Here is a 27,809-nt window from a genome sequence, read left to right on the forward strand (position 1 = left end):
ATTAACATTTGTATATCTTAATGCCACATATATTATACTCATTTGTATGTGTATGTATCCTTCCCATGTTACCCATGTTAATTTGTTTGTCTAAAAATCACCAATAAACAACAAAATAGAAGGCATTGGTACAGACTAGGCGTTTGATTCATTTCCTGAATTTTAATTATCTACCTCTGCATTCTAGTTCTAGCTCAAAAATACCTGCCAAGGTGCCAGGAAGTTAGTATGCCTAATTCATTTTAGTAAACATTTGTAGGATAATGTTTTAATACGGCATTTAAAATCTTGTCCTACACTTTAGACATAATTTAAATTACAAATATTAAAGTATTTCTTATAAAAACTGATCCTAAAGAGAAACACAGGCAATGAATGTGTGTGTGTGTGTGTGTGTGTGTGTGTGTATTCTAAATCTATATAATTTATTTGTGAACATCTAGTGCAGTAGAATGGAAAAAATTTGTGAATGGGTACTTACTGACTTTGTTACCTTGAGCAGTTTCTTAACCACTAAAGTTCAGGTTTATCTATAAAGTGTGGATAATATCTCTCAAAGAACTGTTGTGAAAATTAAGTGAAGGAAGTAGGATAAAATGTGTGGAGGTCCTAGTACTCGGCACTTAATAAGCCTTGCATATACCAGTTACTCAGTAAATGTTACTTCTCCTGGGTTTCAGTGCCAAAAAAAAAAAAAAAAAGTTCTCTTTCTCTCTTTCCTGTTCCCTGCCCCCAACCTCACGCCTAAGCACCAGTATCGGCTCATTAGTAATTCGTGGTTCCTGCCTAAAAGGAACTTATATTTCTCGTAGGAAAGATGATCTGTGATAAGTTCCATAAGATTGTTCTTAAGAAAGGTCAGGTCTTGGGATGCCTGGGTAGCTTAGTTGTTGAGCATCTGCCTTCAGCTCAGGGTCTTGGGGTCAAGTCCCACATCGGGCTCCCCTCGAAGAGCCGCCTTCTCCCTCTGCCTGTGTCTCTGCCTCTCTCTCTGTGTCTCCTGAATAAATAAATATGATCTTGAAAAAAATAAGGGAAGTATCAGGTCTCCCCCAAAGAGTGTGATCAGAGGTGGTGTCACAGAAAATGTGACATTTTATCTGTGACATGAAGGATAAGCAGGAGGATTAGTGCATGAAGGCATTCCAGGCTAAGGGAGCAGCCTAAATAAAGGTACAGATGGGGAAAAAATATCAGACATATTCTGGAAAAAATGCCTAGTTCATTTGGGCTGGAGTGTAAAGAGTGGTAATAGAAGTGGGATAAAAGATGTGTTCTGTACTTCACATTATTATCAGGATTTTATAAACATTAATTAAATCATCTCTATAACACCAGAACATTGTTGTTATTACTACTTGTGTTCCTGTGTGAAAGGTAAGGAAATTAAAGCACAGAAAACTTCAGTAACTTGGCCAGGGTCACCCAGTGGGTAGCAGAGCCAGGCTTTTTATCTCCAGAATCTGTGCTCTTTACCATTATATTACAATGTCTCCTGCTTGGGGAAGAAAACACAGTAGGACTTGGTGATTAAGTAAGTGGAGGGACTCAGGTGATTTCTGAGGTTTTTGAACCTGGGTGGTGCCGTTAATTGAAATGAGCAAAACAAGAGAAGGAATAAGTTTTAAGTTTGGTATGGTTGTAGATTGGGGAACAATTTTTTTATCTGTTTCCTAGCATTTCAATTTGGTAGTAGAAAGAAGGACATAACATCTACTTGAACATGGTCAATCTCGTTCTCACATGCCCTTAAATATGGTCTAAGAGTTGTTTTTGTTTTTTATTAATTCTATCTCTCAGTGGCTGATGGACTCTGATCAACTGGTGTTTTGTATTTTAGCATCTTTCTGCTGAGGAATTGGCAAGAAGAAAAGAGGAAAAATGTAAACCTGTCAAATCCTCAAAAGTACCAAGACCAACAAAAAGGTATACCATTATATAATTTTTTTAACTTACCACAAATGATTAGGAAATGCATGGGAAAAAATGTCTCCTATAACATTATATTAAGTTGAAAAATACTAACATTTTGAAATATTTTTTTTTCACTGATTATCAATTTGGGAAGATCTCGAGCAAAAGTTTTAAATTTATGTGGGTTTAGTGACTGTAGGATCCAACATATGTTCTAAAGGGGCTTTAATTATGACAAGTGGTCATTCAACTCCTTAGATATTTTAAACAGGTAACCTCATGAAATGATTAGTTCTTTCTTTGGTTGGTGCTGATTGTTAGCAAGGTTTTTTGGTTCTTAAATAATCTAATATTTGTAACGTGTAACAGTAAAGGTCACCAAATAAGTTAAATGTCTTGATTTTCTAGACGCTCACTTTTTGCAGATGCCCCATTGAATAGGGTATAGTTTTGTCAGTGTCCCTTTTAAAACAAGATTATCTAGGAATGCTACTAAGTCATTTTCAATGGAAAGAGCCCTAATGCTTAACCAGGAGTGTGTCCCTAGGTGTAAGTTACATAAAGCTTTAAGCCTTCAGTCCTCATTTATAAAATAGTAGCTATGATAGCTAACTCTGTTATCTGTTCTTTAAGCACTTCGTGTATATGAACTCCTTAAATACTCATAAGTACCCTATGCAGTAGTTAATATCATTCCACATTATAGATGAGGAAACTGAGACACAAAAAAGGTTGAGTGACTTGCCCGTGCTTGTCAGTGATGAGGCTGTGATTTACATCTAGGCAGTTAGTTTAAGGAATCATTGCTGACCATCATATTATTTATATATCACCTCTCTAAAATAAAAATTAAAACTTAGAGTTGAACACCAATAAAAAATAAATTTATGAAATACTAGACTCCTCATCTAGTATCTAGACATTTGATTCTCTGAATCTAAATGTGAGACTTACTTATTGTGACTCCCAAGTCCCCGTTCCAGTTTGTCAGGATCTTTCTGAATCCAGATCCACTTTTCTCATATTTGCCTTCATAACTTTGAATCATCAGCATTTCAGTAAGTTTACCTCTTGTCATTGGCCACTGATTAAATAAAATGTTTAACTGAGATAAATGTAAGGCTCAGACTTCATTGTTCAATCAGCTGTACGTTGCCATGGTTAACCCGTGTCTTTTCATCTTACGCAGAAGAAAAATTTTAGCAGATGTCTTGCTTATATTCAGGTAAAATATATTTGAATCTTTATGAGTCTGCTAGTTTCTAGCAGATCAGTCCTATCAAAAATAAAATTTAGATTTACTTCTATTTTCATAGATCATTATTATTATTCTTAGTAGTCACCTCTTCATTTGGTAAAGGCTCAAAATCAGCTGTTTAATAATCTTTTACAGAATTTCTCAATATTTAACTCTCTGCTTCTAAAGTCTGTTTTTCCCATGTTTTGAAAACAAGTCCAGGGGCACCGATAGCAGGTCATGATCTCAAGGTTGTGAGAGCGAGCCCCATGTTGGAACCCCACATTGGGCTCACTGTTGGGCTTGGAGCCTGGTTGAGATTTTTATCCCCCTTCCCCCTCCCATTTCACACACACATGCATTTTCTCTCTCTAAAAAAAATAAAATAAAAACAAGCCCGATAACTGCCTATTTGTAGCCCTCCAATAATTTTTCCATTCCTTAAAGTCCCTCCAACAAGATCAGTGGGGTTTCACATCATGCTTCAGTTCTCTGGGATGTATATACTGTCTATTCTTTTTATTTATGTTGATGAAGCATTTTTTTATTTGGGGATCTTTTCCCTTCATTCAACAAATATTTGTGAGTGCTTGCTATGTATCAGGCACTGTTCTAGGAACTTGGATTACAAAGTGTCTGATTTCCTAGCACTAACAATCTCTGGTAGAAAGGGAACTAAATAGTCCTGCTCTTTTCCAGTCCTGTTAATATAAACATATTCCTTGTTTGTTTGTGTTTTTTCTTCTCTGAACATAGCCTAAAGAAAGCCTTGTTAATCGTTCCTAATATCTTTCTCAAACCCCAGCTCTTTACCAGTTAAAGCTTTTGTAACATTTCTCTTAGATTTACACATGCTTTTGTATCTACCCTTACTTGTGTTCTCCTCTTTTTGTCTTTTTTTACTCTTTCATTGTAAAATTAGAGTTTATCATATAACTTTATATATATATATATTAATTTCTTTAACAGAACTGCTTGTTGTTTATTCATTCAGCAAAGATTTATTGAGTCCCTACTCTGTGCTGTTAACTGTACTTACAAGTATTTTTGAGAAACTTCCATCCTTCTTGAACTTTCTTTCCCATGTCATATTAGAGTTGTTTACATTTTCTTCCAGTTTTTTGAAATACACTTGTGTGTATTATAATGTTCTTTTCTTTGGGTATTAAGACAACAGAATTGCTTTCTCCCAAAGGTCTTATTATTTCCCATATTTTTATTGAGTCCAAAAAACCAGTGCTTCTCTCAAAAGGGTTGTATAGAATGTCCTAAGAAATTCTCCTAGTTTAATATCTTTCTGAAAATTTGGGTTTAGATTATTGATACATATTTTCTAATTTAAATGAATGTTATTTTCTTGATCTTCTTATTGAATTATATTAGAAATGATTTTGTTTTCTTTTCCAGCTCGTTTGATCCCTTCCAGCTGATACCTTGTAATTTTTTCAGTGAAGAAAAGCAGGTACTATTTATGCATTAGTGAATGGCCATAAATAATGCCCCCGTCAGGCATGAAGTATTTCTTCTTTTTCTGTGTGTGCGAGGCATATATATATGTGAAAGATTGGACAAGGCAAAGTACATTAAGGGTCAAATGAGTGATACAGTTGGGAAATTAAAGAATTTTTCCATGCTAGGATTTTGAATGATAGTTTATTAAAAATTCTCTGGCTTGTGCTGAGCTTTGGTTGGTGATGAGAACTTGGTGTGACAGGTGAAGGAGAAAAGGGTGGACGTTCCAGTGAGGAAAAACAAAATCTCTATTTTTATGCTCCCCCATTTTTTTTTTTTTTTTTTTTATATTTCAGGAGCCATTTCAGGTGAAAGTGGCTTCAGAAGCACTTTTAATAATGGATTTGGTAAGGATAATCTATTGTGTTTACTTACTCTGATTTCTATTCTTGTGTATTTTTATTGCAGGCTTAAGAGGGAGTATGGAAGACGTGTATTTTGGATCTTAACTATCCTCTTTTACAAGGAATCTAAAAATAAGTCTTTTCTTTTGGAGAAAAGCCAAACAATTGCATGTTTCCATATTTTAGAGAAAATAAATTAATGTGAGTTTTGCAGACTGTTTATCATCATTAACCCTATATTCATTTTCTGATATCCTTTGTCTGCTGCCTTTTAGATAATTGCAACAAAGCACAACTCCTACAATTGGGAGGCTCCTTGTTGGCACTAAATTACCAAGACCTCCAATAGTTGTGTTTGTTTAGGGTGTTTTTCTGTAGGAGGACCCAGAACAGTTTACTTTGTATCCTTCTGATACCTTTCCTGAGTAAGGAAAACAAATGGTATCTTCCTTTTTTAAATTTAAAAATAGTATCTTGGAGTATTTGAATATTTGGTTCAAAGCTTCCCAGCTGGCAGTGAAGATAAATCTGAAATCCTAAATTTCTTTGCACTGAGCCTAGCATCTAATTCCTCTACTATGCTACTTTATTTTAGAAAAGCATAGTTAACATACTTATAGATGACTCTTCTGTGATAAGTGAGTTTTATTCTGATTTTTTGTCAGATGGATTTGTATGTTTGAGCTAAATCTATTTTATATTTCTTTTTAGCATGCTCATGTTTCTATGGCAGAAGTGATTGGTCTATTAGGAGGAAGATACTCAGAAGTTGATAAAGTAGTTGAAGTAAGTTCTCTCTTGTTTTAAAATAATTTTTAAAAATTATTTAGTCCTGCTGCCATACCAAATATTTTTATAGATTTCAGTGGATATAATTAAAATACAGACTTTTACCTGTGATATAAATGAGACTATGCAAATGTGTTAGATATTCCCAGGAGCAAACTAACATTCCACATATTGAGCACTGTTCCTTTTGCCATCAAGAAAGAGGGAGTGCTGCCAGCCAGGCTTTGCCTTCTCATTTCCTTCACCAATAAAAAGCTACAACTACTTTAAGAGGCCAGGAAGCATGCACCAAATTGAAACTTGGCATGCGTCACTCTGTTGTAATCATTATCATAAATAATAGGAGTCATTGAAAGACTATGTACAGATATGATAAGGGCTAACTTAGAAAAATAATAATTATTATTACGGCCTTGTTTGAGTAGAAAAATGGATTCTGAGTTCCTACATAAAATCACACTTTTGGAGTGTTATTTATTTGCCAGTTAAAGGCTGCCTATGATGCTGCCAAATACTTTCACTGGCTTAAAAAAGTTTCTGTATCTCTGTATGAAAGAACTAAAACATTAAAGTAATAGAATTAACAGGATTTCAGTGTAACCATATAAGGATTAATCTTTTATAGGTCTGTGCAGCAGAGCCATGTAATAGTCTGAGTACAGGACTGCAGTGTGAGATGGATCCTGTCTCACAAACACAGGCCTCAGAGACCTTGGCTGTGAGAGGCTATAGTGTTATTGGATGGTATCATTCTCATCCTGCCTTTGATCCAAATCCTTCCTTACGAGATATTGACACTCAAGCCAAATACCAGGTGGGCTTGTAGGTTTTATGTGTAAATAATTGCACCTTTTCTCCTCCTTTGTTGTTTTCTATGAAATAAATGTATTTATAGCATTTCTAGCCAAGTATTGCATTTCTAATACTATTTACATCTGGAGCTTTGAAATAACTGCATTTTTTTCTGATCACAAGAGTAATATGTGTTTAAACACTTAGGATGTCAGCTATTTTATTTAGTACAGACAAACCAAATTGATGGGAATGGGACACTTGGGTGGCTCAGTTGGTTAAGCATCTGGCTCTTGATTTCAGCTGAGGTCATGATCTCAGGGTCATGAGATCAAGTCCTGCATCAAGTTGCACACTCAGTGTGGAGTCTGCTTGGGATTCTTTCCCTCTTCCTTCCCCACCCCCCTCCCCTACTACTCCCCTCTTACTGTTCCCTCTCTGTAAATAAAAATAAAATCTTTAAAAAATAATTGATGGGAACAACTAGGACAGGGTCTAGGTATGAATGAAGTAATCAGTACCAGTCTATTTTACATCTCTGGTAAAAACAAAGTTTTGTTTTATTCTGATAGTTTATGTTGGATAGGTGAATGTTTTTGTTATAGGTAGCTGTTAATAAATTATTATCGTATTGATAAAGATTATACCTATAGTGAAAATAATCTGTAAACATATTCATGGCAAATACAGATTTTGGAGGCCACATGATCTAATTTTTAAAGGTCATTTCTGGTTGGGTTGAGCACATTTTGGCCTGAAAAATAATAGTGCGGAATGATACATATTTCAATTAGTTGCTGTTTGGCTATAAAGTCTTTAACACACCTTTGTATTCCTTTTTCTTCCATTAGTTGTTTAAGATGTTGGTATGGGTAAATACTGATTTTTAAATTTATGCAGTCAAGACTAATTATACTTTTCTTTTCACTGTAGAGTTACTTCTCCAGAGGCGGTGCAAAGTTCATTGGAATGATTGTTAGTCCTTATAATCAAAACAATCCTTTACCTTATTCCCAGATTACCTGCCTGGTTATAAGTGATGAAATTAGCTCAGATGGCTCTTATCGTAAGTTTTCAACAAAAACAGCTTCACCCAACAACTTCACCCTATCTCAGCCTTCCTTTCTTCAAATCTCACATATGTGAGGCTGTGTGATTGAGAAGTTTGTCCCATCAACTAGGGAATAATTGTTTGCATACCATGTAGTGCAGCCATCCTCTTCCCTTTGGTGATCCCCTTGTAGATTGAAGTCCCTACGGTGTTAACCATGGCCACTGGAGGATTACAATGTGGGGAAAAGTTTGGGCCAAGCAGTGTCCATGTTAGGTACAGGCATACCTCAGAGATACTGCAGGTTTGGTTCCAGACCACCATGATAAATTAAATGCCACAATAATGAATTTTTTGGTTTCCTAGTGCATATAAAAGTTATGTTTACACTCTACTGTGGTTTATTATGTGTGCAGTAACATCATATCTAAAAAGTGACATATATACTTTATTTTTTTTTAAGTAAAGATTTTATTTATTTATTCATGAGAGACTCAGAGAGAGAGTAGCAGAGACACAGGCAGAGGGAGAAGCAGGCTCCATGCAGGGAACCTGACGTGGGACTCAATCCCGGGTCTCCAGGATCACACCCTGGCCTGAAGGCGGCGCTAAACCGCTGAGCCATCCAGGCTACCTGGCATACATATTTTAGTTAAAAAGTACTTTTGCTAAAAAATGCTAACCATCATCTGAGCTTTCAGTGAGTCATAATCACTTATTACAGATCACCATAGCAAATATAATAATAATGAAAATTTTAAAATATTCCAAGAATTGCCAAAACGTGACACAGACACAAAGTCAGCAAATACTTTTGGAAAAATGTTGCTGATAGACTTGCTTGACTATAGGGTTGCCACAGACCTTCAATTTGTGAAAAACACAGTAACTGTGAAATGAAGTGCAGTAAAATGAAGCCGAATAACCCAAGGTATGCCTGTCCTAGAGTTATTAGAGTTACTGCTGTAAGTGAAATAGACAAAGTCTCTATTCTCAGGAAATCTTGTATGAATATAGACTGGCTTTCTCTACAGTGGCATTCAAATGGGAAAAAAATAATAATAATAAGGAAAAATTACCACCTTGTTACCAGTTCTCTATGGCCTCTCAGTTTAGGCTTTATAGTGCCTGACTGGTTTCCTAGTCTTCGTTTCCATTCTATCCCAAGAAAGTATGTGCTGGGCTTAGCCCAGTCATATGATTTGATTCCTTTGGGAATTACGTTACTTGTAGTCCAGTCAACTCTGGCTGGACAGGGAATTAGTGTAGCAGACTAGGGAAAAGAGGGGAATGTAAGAGGCAAGTGTGTAGAAAGGAAAAGACTTGAAGAAACAATGACATTTCTGGAATATTTATTTTCTCTTCTCTATCCTTACCACAGCTGCTCTCCTTCACTGTCCTTTTTTGATATTGTCACTGACTGAACATTATACTGTTCCCCATTAGCTCATGAGCTCCTTGAAGGTAGAGTTATATTGGACTCATCTCTCTGTCCTCAGTCTCTAGCACAAGGCCTGGCATAAAGTAGGTATTGAGTGAATGTTTGTTTAACAAATTAACTTCATTGCTTTTAATGATGTCACTTTAATGATGCCATCTCTTTGGCAGAGTAGTGCTTACCCCCATGTCATTGCAATTCGTTGCTCTGTTCTTTGTGCATGTGCAACACTTGTTTCCTGCCTTCAGGGTGCTTTTATCCTTTAAGTATAATCTATCCATTTGACATTTCACACTAAAATCTGAACCTCAGAGAGCCCAAACTGTCTTCTTTGTCTGTGTATCCCCACCAGCACCTAATTAATAGTTGCCTTGCACCTAGGGAGTGGTCAGCACTCTACTGGTTTTTATTGAACAAAGAGTATTGACACTAGCTTCAGTCCAAAATGCCCAGTTTGAACATGTATATAACATTTTTTAGCCCAATATAATTTTATAAAAAGTTACAAAAGGAGTAATCACAGGGATCCCTGGGTGGTGCAGCGGTTCGGCGCCTGCCTTTGGCCCAGGGCGCGATCCTGGAGACCCGGGATCGAATCCCACGTCAGGCTCCCGGTGCATGGAGCCTGCTTCTCCCTCTGCCTGTGTCTCTACCTCTCTCTCTCTCTCTGTGACTATCATAAATAAATTTAAAAAAAAAAAAAAAAAAAGGAGTAATCACAATTAACTTATTCTCAATTTAAGTCATTTTTAAAATCTTACAGTCTGCTAAATTTAGGAAATGAGCCTGTACTCTGATGCTATCAGAGTATACAGAGAATACAGTAGCTACCAGCTACATAAGACTATTTACTAAATAGTCTAAGAATTAAATGAAATTTAAAATTCAGTTCCTAGAATTCTGCTTCTGGCCCAAAGAAAGTAACAAAGACCTATCTGAAACAACCATAAAACTGGACAAATGTATAAGACAATGGTGTTTAGGTCACAACATCAGGCAGTGAAGGGATATTGCTGAGAGATGGGAAACAAATGAGGGGAGCCCCAAATTATCCTAGCTTACCAACCTAACCAGAGTTTCCCAGTATGACACAATGAGGAGAAACCTACCTGTGGAATGGCAGACTGAATTGAGGTGACAGAGGGAAGACAAAGCCAACTAAATTTGTAGGACAGAGTACCCGAGAGCAGAAAGCTTCATGGGGAGCCAAACTCTATAGAGATTTGTGGAAGGGACAGATTTAGTATTAAGCAAAATATAGACCAGTGCATGCATGGAAGAAAGTACCCAGGCAGGGGCAGGAATCACTTGAAAGGATGAGAGGGAACTGTACTGGATGCTCTCATAAGGTACCACTAGACAGCACACAGTATTCAATATTTTCATCATTGCAGAAAGTTCTGTTGGGCAAAGTCTCTTAAATGCCTCTTAACACTGCTTACTAGGTCTTAATCCTAGGTTCTTCACTCTGCTCTTATTTGAAAACATTCTGGTTCAAGAATTTTCAAGAAGCCATCCACACAAGGGATACCTTGTGTTACAGTACTTTTAACTTAGGTTCTCTTTTCCTTGCCTTTCCTGTCCTGTACTCTCTCTTTTTTCCTGTTAGGTATATAGCCATGTTCTGTCTTTTAAATGTTTCTAATGGATAAGCATTTTCTGTACTTGGAATAGGCAAAAAATATACTTAGTGATTAGTTTTTTCTGATATTTTAATGTATTAAAAATATTCAGCACAAAAAGAAATTTGTACTGATTTTAGTGCCTTTTTTTTTAACTTAGAAAAATACTCTTAATACCAAACAAAGCTGTATAGTTTGTGTGTGTGTGTTTTTACGGCTTTTCACCAGCACAGACTGAAAATTCATTCTTTATTCTTATTTTTGGTTCTCATTAAGAGTAGGAGTTGCTTGCCTAGATTCAGATCCCAGTTCTGACATTTTGGTTATTTTACCTTGGGCAGATTACTTGGTCTCTCATTCCCTTTTGCCACATCTGTAAAATGAGAAAAACTTATTACCTTGCTGGGGCGCCTGGGTGGCTCAGGCAGGCATCTGACTTTGGTTAAGGTCATGATCTCAGGGTCCTGGGATCAAGCTCTGTGTTCATCATCACCACACCACACTCAGCAGGGACTCAGCTTCTCCCTCTCCCTCTCCCTCTGCCTCCCCCCACCTTTGTGTGAGCTCTCTCTCTCTCAAATACATAAAATAAAATCTTTAAAAAAACTATTTCCTTGCTTTCAGGGAAGTTGTAAAAATTGTTGTTAGTGTATCAAGTGCTTAGCAAATAATAGATCTTCAATAGGAAGTTGTGATTATACTGTTGTCTGAGCTTATTAGTAAGTAATCAGAGCATTTCAAGTAAATTATCAATATCACCAAAAGGAGTTTGCTTAATAGCTTGTGTGCTGTAATGTGACACTCTTCTCAAGTTTTTGGAGGGAAAAAGTGAAATGGAGGAGAATTGAGAAATAAAAAAAAGATCCACATGAAAAAAATAGGGGTGCTTTTTAGAACATATTGACAAAATAAGCTTGTTTTGTAAGGAAGTTAGTCATGGTATTTTTCATTTCATTTTCTTCATGCCTTCTGATTTGCTGGCATTGTATTTACTTAAAAAACCTTATATTGACAAAAACCCAGTTGAGAGGCAGTATATTGTAAAGTTAATAGCAAACTTAAGCCAGACTGCCTGGGTTCTGCCTCTTCATAATTATATATATATGCTGATGAACAGGTTATTTAACCTCTCTGTGACTCAGTGTCCTAATCTCCCTCCCCCCCCCCAACAAAAAGCAGGGATAGAGGATAATACTGGTAGCCATGTAGTAAGCATTATGTAAGTTTTACTATTATTTTTATGGTATTGACCTTTGGTAATGAATCACCTGAGCTTTTCTTTTTAATACACTGCAAATACAATTATAGGGAGATTTTGAAGGATATATGAGAAATTTCCAATAGGCTCATCCTTGGTATTTTTCCTTTCTAGCTGTGTGCATGGTATCCACCCCTTGGGCTCCTTTCCTCCAGAGTTTAGCCTGACAGTTTTGACTCTAGTGCAGTTGCTGCTTCTCCAGAGTTAATCCTATTTCCTGACAGGTGTTAACTCCTATAAGGAGGTAAAGTGAGTGTGGGCTCAGAAGCCAGGCAGACTTGCTGGTGTTTAAAATCCAGGCTCTTCAGTTTCCCCAGCCTAAACAAGTTGTTTCACTGGTCTCAGCCTGTTTCTTTGTAAAATAGGAATAATGCTGCCTACCTTATAGCATTGCTGTAAGCTTAACCTATTTAAAAATAAAAATCACTGGAATGGACTGTCTTGTTTTGCCTAGCTCAGTGTCAGTTTAAGCCCGTGTTTCTGACAATTTTTAACAGTGCCCCCTTTCACTCAAAAAGTCTCTTGGTTTGGATATAAATTATGTGATCATCCTGCCTCTCAGTTCCTTACGTATAATTGTCATGCAAATGGTACTTTTACTTTTCTTTATTATTATTAATTGCTTGGCATTAATGTGCTTGATGGACCTGGTTCAGCCAGGCAGTAAATATTTAATGAATGCCCACTATGTTTAAAGTGCTGTTCAGCTGGTCTGCCAAGTCGAGAGGGTGAGGATTTTAGGTAATTGAAAGGAGATTGCAGACTTAAGAAATAGTTGGTGATAGTCTGTCTGCCTCTTTATGCTCTTCTAGGTTTACCTTATAAATTTGAAGTACAACAGATGCTGGAAGAACCTCAGTGGGGATTAGTGTTTGAAAAGACAAGATGGATAATAGAAAAATACCGGCTATCCCATAGGTATGTACTATGGTTGGAGATGGTTGCACATCTGCAGGGTTTCTCATTAAATTATGTTTTAGAGAAAACCCAAGTTAAATATAAAACTATGATATATGACATCAGTGACAGTTTATTACAAAACTGATTAGTTTAAGGTATTTGTTTCATCAGTTTGTCTTCATATTTCTTCCAACAGCAGTGTCCCTATGGATAAAATCTTTCACCGGGATTCTGACCTGACTTGTTTGCAGAAAGTAAGCTGCCTTCATTTTAATTGGTTCTATTGTTCATGGATTCTAAAGCTGTTCATTCATGTGTTTTCCCAGGATGCCAGATGCTTTGTAGATACATTTTCTGTGTATTTTTTTTATTGCTTTTTCCTTTCAAAAATTTAATTTCTAAGAGATAATTAGTAATATGTTTTGTTGCCCATACTTGCATATAGAAATAGTATTATTTTAGAATAAATTTGTGTTGGCCAATAAATTTCTTAGCAGATTATTGTATGTAGTGGAGAACTCTTTTCTCATTTTGTTAAATTCAAGTGCCATGTTTCCATTTAGGCGTAACAATTGATCATTTTTAAGAATGGTAGAATAAATCTAATAATTACATGTGAGTGGTCATTTTATTTATCTGGTAGGAAGTAAGAGTTCTGAATTCTTTGATTTCACTTCTTGTTTTGTTTCTATGAGTATAAAGAGTTAAAGACCATGAGACTGGCAACATCTTTTTTATTTTTTATTTTTTTTTGGTAACAGTTTGAGAATAGAAAATTTAAATATACTAAGTTTCTTTTTAGATTTTTTTACTCCCTCTGTTAAAGCTGCTTTCTCCTTGTTCTGTTGGAAGCTTAATATGCATATTTTTCAGGAATCAAACTCTAGCATCCTAATTTTGAAGTTGTCAAGTCCTGTATATGTACACAGATTTTTATTCTGCAGGACTATTTTGCTCTGTAAATGTAACTTTAGAAAAAAGAAGGAAAGTCACAAACTTATCCAAAGTAGAAAACATTACACTTAAAATCTTAGGTTTGTCTCCTCATATAAGATCATAAAGGAACTAACCTAAGCATTTCTCAACAGTGACTTGCTGCATCTGGCTGTATGATTATTCATCACAAATACATCTCCAGCCATGTTTAAGGAGACTGTTTCTTATTTGCACATTAGAAAATTTGAGATTTGGAAAGGGATACAATAATGATAGTAATGCAAACCCTCTTATACTTTTTGTGTATTTTAAATATAAAACTTTTCTTTCCAACTAGCTTTTGGAGTGTCTGAGGAAAACTCTGAGCAAAGTGACTAATTGCTTCATTGCTGAAGAATTCTTAACTCAAATAGAAAATTTATTCCTTTCCAATTATAAAAGCAAGCAGGAGAATGGAGTGGCTGAAGAGAACTGTGCTGTGGGTACAAAGGAACTGTTAATGTAATTATTTTAAAGTAAGACATTCTAATCTTGATACAGTGATCATGCTTTCAAAGTAATATCCTTGAAATTACTGTAATTTTGCTAATAGTGGCACAACTTTAATATTTTTTCTCTAGCTCACAAAATCGAAACTTTGCCACATAAATGATGTGACAAAGAGATACGGACTGGCTTTCATACAGTGATTATCAGAGTGTTGTGTGAAGCAGGGTCTGCTGCAGTGCTGCAGACCAGCCATGGCCAGGAAGCAGTGCAGGAGACCAAAGGGCTGTCTGCTTTACTGTTGTATTCAGGTTGATAAATGGAATGTATCTCTAATATTTATTTCTCCCCAAATTTTGGTACCTCATGTCTCTGTCTCATTAGGAGTACTTCCATTTTTTTCCATGTGCTTTGGTGAGATTTGCTTATGGTTGCAAATGAGCTATGGATGGATGGCACCAAGGTAATTAACATGGTTGAGAACTATCGATATAATAAATATAACAACAAGCTGTAGGAGGCCAGGGGAGGCATAAGGAGAAAATCTTAAACATAGAGAAGAAACCCAAAGGAGAAAATCAAATTGCCAGTTTTTCAGTTAATAGCTATTTGTTTCCATTTTATTTTATAGCAGTAATACTACAGGATATGCCATTTTCTCAGCTAGCTGAAACATTTTATATGGATTTCAGATACATAAAATAATTAGCTTCAACTATATGTCCACTTATATTCGTATGTGTGATGAAACCTCATTTAATTAGGACACAGATAATCATAACTCTCGTATTGGATTTTTTTTCCCCTACTAAATGTTATCAGGAGAAAGTGGCAAATTATAGTAACACTTAAATATTAAATCAGAGATTTAATTTTAAAAACAAAAAAGCCTTCCAGGACATACTACATATCTAGCCCAGTTTCAAATACTTTCTAAATCTAGAACAGAAGTGAGCAAACTTTTTATGTAAAGGGACAGTTAGTCAAAAACTTAGGCTTTGCAGGTCAAATACCGTGTCTATCAGATATTCTGCTTTATACTTTTTTTATAATCCTTTAAAAATGTAAAAAACATTCTTATTACCTCGTGAGCCTCACAGAAAATGGATTGCTGGCCATTATCTTCCAACTCTGCTCTAGAGAATTATAACACTTGTAATTTACTTTCAGATATATGAATCTGAGACACTGAAAGGCCTTTTTTACGTCATCTTCAAACAACAAAACTTAAGATTGTGATTTACATTTAAGTACATTTTCAAGTAAAATTAGCAATCATGCTGCCTGATTTATTCAAATGGATTTCAGTTTATTTTGTTAGCCATAGAACTGATTTATACCCGTTCTTCAGGCACTCGTATTAATAATAGTTTTATTACATCTTACCTGGATATGATTCTGTATTTTTACCTTTTTTGGTTGTAATCATTAGCCATGGAAGAATATGACAGTGTCTGAGGGAGTAGTGAGCTAGATCTAGATGGCCTAGGTCTTGGCTCAACCTTGTGACTTGGGGGAAAGGGAGGGGTGGATATAAGTTGACCTTCTCTAATTCTAAGTTCTTGTATAACTGAGAGCTAACTTATCTTCTTAACATCCTTCCAGGTCTAAAATGCATTTCTTTATATGTAGTTAGGATAAACAATGAAATATAATTTATAAAGCAATTACCTTTGGGACTAGAGGTGTTAAGAGCTGTAGACCAACGTCAGGAAACCTGAGTCCTCATCCTAATTCTGTTACTGGTTTCACTCTCTGGAAGTGATAACATCACATAATCTGTCTTGCCCTCATGCCCTTCACCTGTAATCCATGGGTCTGAGTTTTATGACTTTGTTTTTCCTTCCGAGCACAGAAAGTCTGATTCTATGATACGTAGTAATTGATTCGTTTGTATTTCTTCCTTTTAATGAGTTTTTCTCATTGTACATTGGGAACATATCCTAGAAATTGGTATGAATTAACTCTCTTGATTGACATTTCCCTATAATATTGATTAATTTGGGTGATAAAAGATAATGGAAATTGTTTAAAATTCTGTTCTCAAATCTGGATCCCTTATGTGCCAGTAGCTAACCATATTTTCTAACCTAAGCCATACTGTGAAGAACTTGAAGACGGTAATCCTTGGAGTTTAGAGTGTGGAGAGCACAATTTTTAAGATAATATATACTGAGTGTTTTTTTTTTTTTCTTGATGATAGAGTACATTTATCTCAAAATATTTTTTAAAAAACAGAAACATAAATAAAAATATATAAATCCTATTATCTAAAAAACCACAGGTTAACATTTTAGTATAAGTTCTTACCCCTTTTTTTTTTCCTGGACCATGTAATTTTAGAACATTATAATCTGTGATATTTTCCTTCTCTCCTTCATTGTTCATTCTCCCTGTTTCTTTTTTTCTCTTACCATATTCTTGAAACACTTTTGAAATTGCAATTGCCCACCCACGTTCCTGTCACTGCCAACTTAGGCTGCTTAGGGTAGTCAGAGCCAGGGTGCTGGAGAAGCACAGAGGAAGTCTGTAACTGAGGGACAGTGTAACTAACATAGGAAGTTCAGGGGGCAGAGACTCAAAGGGAAACTTACCTCATGTGATGCTTACAGGAGTGGAGACAGGACCTGAAAACATCCAGATATTTTCATTCTGATTTGATTCTTCAGACTGCACAATGGCAATAAAATAATGAACTTAATTTTTTTTCTTTTCTTGCATGACTAGTAGAAATAGACACTAGTACTTCGCAATATTAGACTGAGCTCTATTAAAAATCTAATCCCAAAGTAACATGCAAAAAAGAAAAATCAGTGGAATAAGATCAACAAGATCAGACTCTCCTCATCCCTCCATTATTTTATCTTTGAACTGTCTTCAAACCCACATTATGTAGGACTTAGACACTTTTGCCTTCTTGGATGTTGTCTTCCATAAAAAATTAAAAATTAATTCACTACAATTTTATTTATATAAAATGAGTCTAATACTATATATAAACATGTCCTCAATCTAAAAGATTGGTTTTTTTTCCTTCTGAATTTAAAAGATGAAAACATTTTTTATGGGCCTTAAAAGTATTGTGGGCTGGAGGCATGGTGCCTGAAAGATAAGGTGGCCCTTCCTATATTCTCAAGGATATCACTGGAGAAACAGCAGTCATGATTCTGTCGCCTGTAAAACTTATCTCACAAACCCTGGGGTAGCTTTGCCATCACCACCAAGAATATTGCAGTTCCTGGGGCTTTAAATCTATAGACTTGAACCTTGTTCTTCACTGACATGACCAAAACTTAAGAGTGTTGCTTGGGAAAAATCATCCTCCTAAAAAAAAAAAAAAAAAAAAAAAGATACACAGTGAATAGTTTTAGCTTTCAAGTGGATATTTTTGTTCTGATCCTTAATCTGTAGTTGTGAAGCTAATGCCACATATCCTACCACCTTTTATTTCTTCATTTCCTTCAAACACACTCCCACTTTATACCCACTTCCTCTACTTCTTACCTCTTGGCACATAGGTACAAATGGTTCATATAACATTTGTTGAAAGTGGGGCCTAGAAGGATAGAGTTGAACAGACCCATTCGTATTTCATGGAAGCTGATTAATGCTTCCATGCCTTCTCTCCAAAACTCTCCTCCCCCACAGGAGTAGAGGTGAGGTCTGTGATGTGCAGACTGTTAAGTAAGCAGGGTCAGAGCCTCTGCAACTGTCTGGGCAACAGGGTGATTGCAGTGTCAACAGGCCAATCTGTGCAGGCCTCCTGCTCTTCAGTTGGTCATGTTTTTCTTCCTGGGTCCTAACGAGGTGAGCTGGAGGACTTGCAGGAAGTGATGTAATGGCAGGATGCTTCAGGATTGATGCTTTACCTGTGGATAAAGAGACTTATGGACATCTGACCACCTGACATACAGCTGTCCATCCTCAGGTCATCAACAGGCATTCAGTGGATGGATTTCTCAGTAGAAATTAAATAAGGGCACCCAAACTTTATATTTTTTTTATCGACACTCTCCTTTACCAACAGTAAGAGCCTTAAGTCTAGAGTCCTACATCATGGCATTTAGGAAAACTTACTTCATCCAAGCACAAAGGAAAAAGCACATTTTTATCATCATCTCTATCATGATTAATACAAAATTTGATCAGTATTCTTAGTTTACCAGCAATTTTAAATAGTTTTCTTACAAATCAATATAAAATTTGGAATATTTCCAGGAAGTCACTATGGAGAATAATGTCACATACTTCAATTAAATTTCTGACCTTTTCTTAAATGGTTTTATGTATTCTATTCCTCAAAACTCTGTTTTCTCTGTTTTTTTCATTTGCCCTGTAATTTGTGCTTTCTGGCATTTTCTGAATCTTTTTAGCCACCTTAAATTTTTGGTGGAAAAAGGCAGAGAATAAATATGTTAGCCCCCTAAATCAGGAGAAAATCAAAACTTCCCAGAGAAGCTGTGATTATACCAGATGCTCTGTACTGAACTAAATTTGAGAAGGTAAAATTAACTCATGATATCTGGGTTGTTTGTATTTTCTTCCTTTGAATATATTTATGAATATATTCATAAGAATTTTAATTTCAGGGAAAAATGCCTTATGTGCTGTCTTTGAGGTTTCCTAGAGTAGTCTCTTAGGATTTAAGAAGAATTTTAACTAGGATTTCATAGTTTGTACTCCTGTTTCATAGGTTACCACAGAACATTTGTTTCAAGCTATGAATTATAAAATAGTATTTAGAATCCAGCATGATTTAAATAGACTGGTCATAGATCTTTGAATTTGTGTATTTGATGTGTAAATTGTAAATTGTGTATTATGTATATGTATCATATAAGTTTACTGTGATTATCGATGAACCTATTGCTATTGTTCCCTAAATGTTATTAGTGTTGATGGATTTCTTTTATTACTTTGAATTTTGGAATGTTCTATAATTAAAAGATATGACATAAACTATTTTGTACATTTAAATATGATGCCACGTTGTCTAAATCTATATTAAATAATATTGTAAATATTGTTTATACAGTTATGAAAGCTTCTCAAAATGGTTGGACTCTTCTCCCTGTACTAAACAATGACATGTTATAAAATATCTGATTTTAAGCTTTGAGATTTTTAGCTTGTGATAAAAATTAAAGGGAAACATTCTGAAGATTCTATATAAATAAAATTCTGAGAAAAAATGGTGGTGAATCATTTGATGTCTTTCTAAGTTTTAGCAGCATACACATTGAATTGCAAATATGCCCCATTAATTCAAACATTGGTTGAATGTCTTATTATGTTGAGCTTTGTAGCGGACACAAAGATGAGTAAATCTTGATTTTTGTCCCACAAGAAGCCTATTACCTAGTAAGTGGGAAACACATAAAACCCAACATGGATAAGTAAGACACTAAGATACAAACTGGAATGGATTATAAATGCCTGTAAAGACTTCAAGGGCAATAGGTGTTTAGACAAATAATTCTCTAGAATGTGAGCAGTGAGATCGATTTCTTGGAAGACCTCATCTTTAGACATCCTGGCAGGGTTTGGTAAGCGACATTTGGGGAAAGATGTTTCAGAGAGGTGACCTTAGCACAGGTTCGGAGATAAGTGGGAAATCGAGAATGGTGAGTCTTTGGCCAGAGGGTAGGGTATATGGAGGTGTTCGTTAGGTAATTCACATTGAGGCAACTAAGGATACAGAAGCTATAAAGTGAAAGAAAATCTCATCTTAAGATCAGAATTAACTCACCGGTCTTTAACTCCCCAGTCTTTTTTCCTATCATATACAAAACCTCTTGAAAGACGACTTTACCTACTTCCATTCTGACCTCAGTCTGTACTTTCTAATTGACCAAGTTCTTCCCAGCTTATCAACTCGGGCAAAAAGATGCTGTGAGCAAAGCATCCTTCAATAGGGACCAAAACCACCCCTTGGTTAACGGCCTGCCTTGAGCCAGCAAGAGCCTGCGTGACTGGCCCCGACACAGTGATCCACCTGACCTTTACTGCCCACCTGCTTGTACCCGTCCACTTAGCCCCACGTTTTCCTGATACACCTGGGAGAAGTCTCTTCTCACTTTGGAGACAGACTTTGAGCCACTAGTTGGCTCTCTTCCCGGTGGTGGCCGCTGAAATAAACTCCTTTCTTGTTTCACCCCCACTCCTCTCTCTGCCTTTGGGTTTTGTCGGCAAGTGGCTGAACCAGGCCTGTTTGGGACCAGGCAATTATTGGCAAGCCAGCGTGGAACTATCTTTTCAGTTTGCCCAGCCTCCTTGGGGTCTCCCCTCCCCCCCCGCAGAGTGGTTGGTGTGGGCGGTGCACCAGGGCACAGCTGTTGACCCAGCAGGTGGCTGTGGTTGTCAGAGTCCGCTCCTGTGGTGAATGCCCCGCCTCCCCCCCCACCCCCACCCCCAGTGCAGAGGACAGGAAGTCCTGGGCAGCTGCTGAAACTTGTTTTGTTGCAAAGATTTTCTTGCAACTTTGCCCTGAACTGCATCAACTGCCTTACCTGCATTTGGTGAAGCAGAGAAACAGGTTGAAGAATAAGCAGGCCCTAGGAATTTGGCTCCTGGTAAGTTCCCTCCACAGGTGTACATTGGAACCCATCCTTCCGTGGTTCCCTGCTCTTGGGTTCTTTGGAACCATTTATTTCAGGTTTTCATAACCCATTTATTCAGGCTCGTGTTCCTTGAGTTGTGGCAGGGGCTGTTCTAATTTGTGAAGGTGCCCTTGGAAAGGAATGGGTGGGAGGGAGGTAAACGGGAAGCCGGGGTATGCACTTGGGGAGATCTCTGTTGGAATTTGTGTGTGTGTGTGTACAAGATAGGGGATGCTAACCCCTCCCGAAGGCCTCTGGGGAGAATATTGGCTGGTGTACCTTTAGTTATAACCCTACGACTAAGAAGAGGACTTTTTATTCCAGGACTGCCTGGCCCATGGATGCGAAGCTCAGAGGAAAGACGGCCACCGAATGGCTCTCTGGTATTCCTTCCTCTCATCTGGTTGCCTCCAAATGATGGTGGTGGTGTGAGGGCTGGCAGGGAGGGTTGTTTGGCTCTCCCAATTTGTTCTGGAAAGCCGTTTGGTTCAGTCAGTGAAGCTCTGACTTTTGGGGCAGAATGAATGCTAACATCAGTACTCTGAGCTTCATTTAGCCATAATTGTATTTCTTCTGTGTTCTTTCTGAGCTTTTGCCTAGGAAGACGGAATCTTTTTGTTTTCCCAAGAAAGTGCACTAGGATATATTTTTGAATAATTTGGTGCAAAGACCTGAAAATCAACTGGAGTAAAAGCCTATTCTGAAGGCGAGACAGACGGAAGACAAGAGATAGATGAAGGGGTGTTAGATAGATGAAGGGGTGTTAGTCCTAACCTTGAGTCCACTTCCAGCCTCGACAGTGGCACCCTGGCCTCTCCTTCTGTGTGTGCACCACTCCCGGTGCTTCTTAGTGGCCTCCTACACCATCCTCCTGCTCCTCCTACCATCACTGTTGAGTGAAAGCACCCCAAGCTGTCAGGCCATCTCCTTTGGAGGTTCAAACTGGAGCACCTCCCAAGTCAGCATGAAGGGACCCACGGGCTCAAACTGCCCACGTGAGATTTCCTCACAGGAGCTCCAGGTAAAACTGACAATGGGGAGTAGAGAGACTGACGCACACTGGACACAGGTGTGACATATCATCATTAAAGCTAATTTAAGTTTGCTGGTTTAACTAAAATAGACATGCCTTTCAGAGCTATCAAACATCAATTATAATACAGTTATCAATTTCTACCTGAATTAAACTCATGTTTAATCTGTTGCAATTTGATGTAAAATGATGGATAATTTTGTCTCTCTCATAAAGCTTTCATGGGTAATTGTTAAGAGCAAGTATGTTGACTAAAAAGGTGTATAGCTTTCAACATCTTTGGTAACCAAGAACTGAAGTTTTGCTAGGTTAAATAACAAATGGGTTTGAACTCATTAATCACCTAAATAATTTCCAAATAAGACAAAATAGGGACACCTGGGTTGCTCAGCGGTTAAGCGTCTGCCTTTGGCCCAGAGTGTGATCCTGGAGACCCGTAATCAAGTCCCGCATCAGGCTCCCTGCATGGAGCCTGCTTCTCCCTCTGCCTGTGTCTCTGCCTCTCTCTTGGTGTCTCACATGAATAAATAAATAAAATCTTAAAAAAAAAAAAAAAAGAAATACTATCTTCTATTAAAAAAAAAGATAAAATACTTAAATATTAATTACTAAACATCACTGTATCGGCTTTGGCTTCTTGTTACAGAGAACCCAGACGCTGCAGTAGGCCTTATGCATAATTGAAAGATTCTATTGTGGAGAAGCACATGTTTCCAGAAATTAGGAAATATATTCATAAACTGAGTTAAAGAATTCTGGTGTAATAGTACACACTCATTCACTAGCTAGTTTGCACTGGAAACTAAGGTTCTAAGTAAAAATTCTGATAAATGTAATCAGGACTGCCAGAAAAATGATAAAGAAAGCAACCTTGTATGCAAGGAAAATAAGCTATGTTTTTGATAAGAAAGGCATGAAGAACAGGAATATATTTTTGTTGAAAAGAAAGTAATTTTGTCCTAGAACAAGACTGATTATTTAGAGAGAGAAAGCTAAGGACAAAATGCATGAAAAATTCATGAATGAAAAATTTGTAGGTTTGTGAAGGGGAATCTTTGGAAAAGAATTGTATGTATTGCCAGGACCAAGATTTGAAATGAGTGATTTTTTTTAAAAACACTCTAGTATAAGATTGGGATTTGGGTTTTCTCTCTATTAAAAAGACAAAGTTCCCTCTTAGATTGTAGGTCTGCACTTGTTAAGAAATTGTAAACAAATTTTTTTCTTTATCTGCCCAGAAAACCACATTGTCTTTATCAAACCACGTTGTTGATTCCTTTAAAGTTAAAACTTCTCCACATTGAAAGAGCTAAGTTTTGCGAACAACTGTGTGACCTTCTGTATCTGCCTTTAGAATCTCTTAATGCCACCTTGAATAAATAATTAAATATTGAGTTTTATAATTATCTGAATCCTATTTAAGCATGTCCTTAAAAACCTTCTGAGGTTTTTAATAAACTTCACAAGATTCAAATTCTAAATGTAGTCTTTTTGACTAATTAGGCTAGTTTATTTGGTATGTTAAGTTACATGGAAGCATGTTAAACGAATGTTGATAAACCTTCCTGGGTTATATTGTATGAGTAAATGCTGTAACTGGTCTAGAAATTATATGAAATCCCTAAAGTTTTAATATGTCCTGATATAAGGTCACTTGACATTCTGATTATTGAAACGTGTGTCATAGAGATAAGAGGATTACCTTGTCAACTGCATTATAATGAAGTCTCATCAGATCTCTAACCAAGCCCATTGTTGAGTCTTTTGTCATTTATAGCTCTTGTTCTGATGCTCTTGCAAACTGCGTTTCATCAAGGAGATGCATAAAAATGACTTTGGACAAATACAGTTTTCTGATACTTTTAAACTAAGAGAACTGCCTTTGAGTAAGAGTTTCGAGAACTAGAGGGAAAGCTGCATTCAAACAGAACAGGAATTAGTAACATGGGTTGAATGAATTGAGGAAATGATTATAGTTTTTGTGACTCTTGAAACATTGCTGATTTTCTAATGTTTGCTCCCCCAGATTCCAGATTTAAGGAAACTTTTTCTCTTAAGATATCTATGATTTACAGAAAAAATATGATAAAATATTCCTTTGTAAACAAATTTAAACATTTAACTTTTCTCCCTACCTCAACCCTCAGAATTTAGAAACTCTCAGCGAGTATGCTTTCTTTCATGGCAATTATAATTATTTGCTAAGTTCAATAAGAATCTGTTCTCCTTGGAGGATGTGGAGAAAGGGGAACCCTCTTGCACTGTTGGTGGGAATGTGAGCTGGTACAGCCTCTCTGGAAAACTGTGTGGAGGTTCCTCAAAGAGTTAGAAATAGAGCTACCCTACGACCCAGCAATTGCAGTGCTGGGGATTCACCCCAAAGATACAGATGCAGTGAAACGGCAGGACACCTGCACCCCGATGTTTCTGGCAGCAATGTCCACAGTAGCCAAACTGTGGAAGGAGCCTCGGTGTCCATCGAAAGATGAATGGATAAAGAAGATGTGGTTTATGTATACAATGGAATATTCCTCAGCCATTAGAAACGATGAATACCCACCATTTGCTTCAACATGCGTAGAACTGGAGCGTTTTATGGTGAGTGAAGTAAGTCAGTCAGAGGAGGACAAACATTATATGGTCTCATTCCTTCGGGGAATATAAAAAATAGTGAAAGAGATTAAAGGGGAAAGGAGAGAAAATGAGTGGGAAATATCAGAAAGGGAGACAGAACATGAGAGACTCCTAACTCTGGGAAACCAACAAGGGGTAGTGGAAAGGGAGGTGGGCAGGGGGTTAGGGTGACTGGGTGACGGGCACTGAGGGGGGCACTTGACGGGATGAGCACTGGGTGATATGCTATATGTTGGCAAATCAAACTCCAATAAAAAAATGTGCAAAATTTTTTAAAAACCCATCTTATTATGTAAGACACACACAAATAAAAATTAATGAGGTGAAAAAATAAAAAAGAATCTGTTCTCCTTGTAGCAGGACACCACTGAAAACACTGCTTATATTACTGAGGCTTTGACTGGAAAGTCATATTTGACAGAGATGTGCATAGGCAGACATGACCAGATATCTTTAAGGAACTAAGGTTGACTTTATGGAGCCAATAGAGCCCTCTTGAAATGTTGGCCTGACACCTTGCTTACAGAGTTCCTAGCAGCCTTACCTGCTGAGTAAAGAATGTCCCTTCCCGGCAGGTGCAGGAACCTAAGGATATTCTGGGGGACCTTGAGAAGAGGAATTCACCCAAATCTATAGGTATTCCAGGCAAATCTGATGACAAGTATTTGGTGTGGCTTCTGGCTTTGAGAGGCTGTTAAAAGTTCAATCAGAAATTCTATATATTTCCAGCAAGGCAGATTTAAAAAGAACTAGTATCACAAATCATCATTCTTGCTCTGCTTATGTAAAAAATTAGGCCAAGTTTGGTAAAACTGGACTTGTTTTACAAATGAATTAGTCATAATTTGGCTATCTTTGAGGAAATAAGGGTGATTTTAGAGAGAAAAATGATGTCTCAGTAACACACACCCTTGCGGAAGTTAGATTCTAGTTCTGATGGTCTTTGAATGTTTGTTGTTTGCTTAAGCTAGATACCTAGAGGTAAATAAACCTCAGAGAAATTGCCACAATAGCCCATGTATAGACAATCCCCTTATTCTGTGGGGATAATATAAGGACCCCACAGGCATATGATTTTTCAACAGCTGGACGATGGATGGATTCCCCCAACAATTGACTGTGTAACTCAGCTATAACTTTGACCAATTCTATGTGGCTCAGATGGCAAAATCACTCCTTAAAAGCCAGTGCATACCCCTACTTTATGGGGTTCACTATGGACTCATGAAAATAATGGATGGAAGATTGGATTGGATGGTGTACTTGGGGATGCACATGTCTCCTGAGATGAGTCATCTCCCACTTGCCAGTGATTCCTTGTAACTGGGATATTGTTAAAAGCTAGCTAGACACGAGGCAAAGAAGGCTTCTTGATGGTTTTATCCCTTAACCATATTTGTTGGAGGAGCCACCTCTACTAGTGTAGAATTACAAGTAGAGGCTTTACCCAAGCATACAGCAGCCGCCTTTAACCAAACCCAGCACACAGTCACCCTTCTAAATGATGAAACCACACAAATTCGAAAACCATAGTCCTTCCCCACCAAATGGCCCTCAATATCTTGATTGTGGCCCAAAGAGGAAGCTGTGCTCTCATTAAAACAGAATGTTGTATATATATATTCCAAATTACTCAAAAAATGTAACTGAAGCCTTGAAAGATTTAAACAAACACATCACTACTACAGATGCCCTAGCTCTAGATCCTTTTTGCAGTTGGCTAAATTAGATTCTTTCCTAATGGAAATATGCTGTTAAGCATTGCTATATTTCTTGTGCTTTTTTCTTGTGATGATTGTTTGACTTTTAGTATTTGTCAGGTGGGAGCCTGTGCTATTCACACAAGCCTAGAGATGCCCTTAGTGCTTATTTTGGAGAAACTCCTAAAATGAAGTTCCTCTACCTGTCAAAGTGTTCCATTCCTAAACCCCTACGTCATCCCAGGCAGCAGAAAGTAGCTAGAGAAGATACGGTTGTCATCCCATCTCTTTCCGTAGAAGTGGAATGGAGATTTCACGGTAGGGATTTGAAAAGAAGATATCAACTACCTCCATTCTGACCTCAGTCTGCACTTCCTAATTAATGAAGTTCTTTTTTTTTCCAGCTCATTTCCTAACTCAGGCAAAGGACCCTGTCGGCAAAGTGTCCCCTGATGGGGACCAAAACGACCCCCTCAACTAACAGGGACTGCCCTGACACCAGCAAGACCTCATGTGATTGGCCCTAGGGAAGAGATCAACCTGACCTTTACTTCCCCGGGCTGCATGTACCCATCTGCCTTTGTCTCATATTTTCCTGATAGACATCTAGAAGTCTTTCCAGCACTTTGGAGACAGTCTTTGTAACTTTCGTCCACTGCCTACCTTTCTGGTATTGGCCTCACAGAAATAAATTCCTCTCTTATTTCACCACCACCCACTTCTCTGCCTTTGGATTTTTTCAGTGGCAAGTGGCCAATCAAACCTGATCTATTTGAGGAACCTGGAGTCAGGTGTTCTTGCACCCTTGGGCCCCTGTTTCACTATCAATTTAAAACATAACAAGGACCTACTGGGTCATACTATATATCTTCAGTTTCTGTCCTCTCATTGAGGACTTCTTCCTACAACAGCACATAAATATCTATTCATTCTTGGCAAGAGGTACACAGCATTCTACAGCACAGATTTGCCATCATTGATCCAATCAGTTTTTTATTGATGAACGTTATTTAGAGGTTTCCATTTTTCTATGAAAAATTATTCCTTTTTTTTGCGCACTTCGTATTTCTCTGAAGAGATTCCTAGAAGTTTAGATGCCAGATCAAGATCTATGTACCCTTTAAATGTTGTTAGTATCTGCAGAAAAATCTTCCATTTCTATAAGCTAATTTTCCTCAGAGTAGTACAGCCACATTTATCATCTCGTTTACAGAACCAATTTGAACTCAAGGCTCCTAAATGATATAATTTAGGTGGCAAAGTACAATAAAATCCTAAGAGTTTTAATTCTACAAGACATTTACTTCATTAGAAGTTCATTCCTTTGTGCAGCTTGTGTGGATGCTTTGCTTATTAAACATTTGCTGTAATTTTCTGATTGTGACCCGCATCATACTCAGCCAATAACTCTACATCAACATCATCCTGCAATCCTATTTGTACTGTAATGGTTTTTCTTAGTGTCGCTGATGTGTTTCTACATCACTGAGTCTCAATTATCTTCCCATAGAAGGCTAGCTTAAATAAAATATTGTCAGTGTTTGCAGAGATATAGCTAAGTAAA

General features: G+C 37.1%; 1 protein-coding gene and 1 long non-coding RNA gene across 14 annotated transcripts in view; both read left to right on the plus strand.

Annotated features, from left to right (window-relative positions):
* MYSM1 (Myb like, SWIRM and MPN domains 1) overlaps positions 1-17,227 on the plus strand; it is a 40,949-nt gene extending 23,722 nt beyond the window's left edge. For 4 of the 13 annotated variants that reach the window (XM_072730790.1, XM_072730793.1, XM_072730794.1 and 1 more), the window contains 10 exons: positions 1,841-1,926; positions 3,104-3,139; positions 4,559-4,613; positions 4,960-5,010; positions 5,719-5,793; positions 6,422-6,610; positions 7,522-7,654; positions 12,770-12,875; positions 13,054-13,111; positions 14,131-17,227. In XM_072730790.1, the coding sequence (XP_072586891.1) occupies positions 1,841-1,926; positions 3,104-3,139; positions 4,559-4,613; positions 4,960-5,010; positions 5,719-5,793; positions 6,422-6,610; positions 7,522-7,654; positions 12,770-12,875; positions 13,054-13,111; positions 14,131-14,298 (957 nt within the window). In that variant the 3' untranslated portion in view covers positions 14,299-17,227. The remainder of the gene's footprint in view (positions 1-1,840; positions 1,927-3,103; positions 3,140-4,558; positions 4,614-4,959; positions 5,011-5,718; positions 5,794-6,421; positions 6,611-7,521; positions 7,655-12,769; positions 12,876-13,053; positions 13,112-14,130) is intronic. The other 9 variants (XM_026006987.2, XM_026006990.2, XM_026006988.2 and 6 more) reach the window with 6 other exon arrangements.
* Positions 17,228-20,718: 3,491 nt separating this feature from the next.
* On the plus strand, positions 20,719-26,959 carry LOC140594754 (uncharacterized). Its single transcript, XR_011995985.1, has 3 exons — positions 20,719-20,851; positions 21,203-21,261; positions 21,670-26,959. It is a non-coding gene; the product is annotated as an uncharacterized lncRNA (long non-coding RNA).
* The last annotated feature ends 850 nt before the right edge of the window (positions 26,960-27,809 follow it).

This window comes from Vulpes vulpes, chromosome 12 (assembly GCF_048418805.1).
Source record: "Vulpes vulpes isolate BD-2025 chromosome 12, VulVul3, whole genome shotgun sequence".
Taxonomy (NCBI): domain Eukaryota; kingdom Metazoa; phylum Chordata; class Mammalia; order Carnivora; family Canidae; genus Vulpes; species Vulpes vulpes.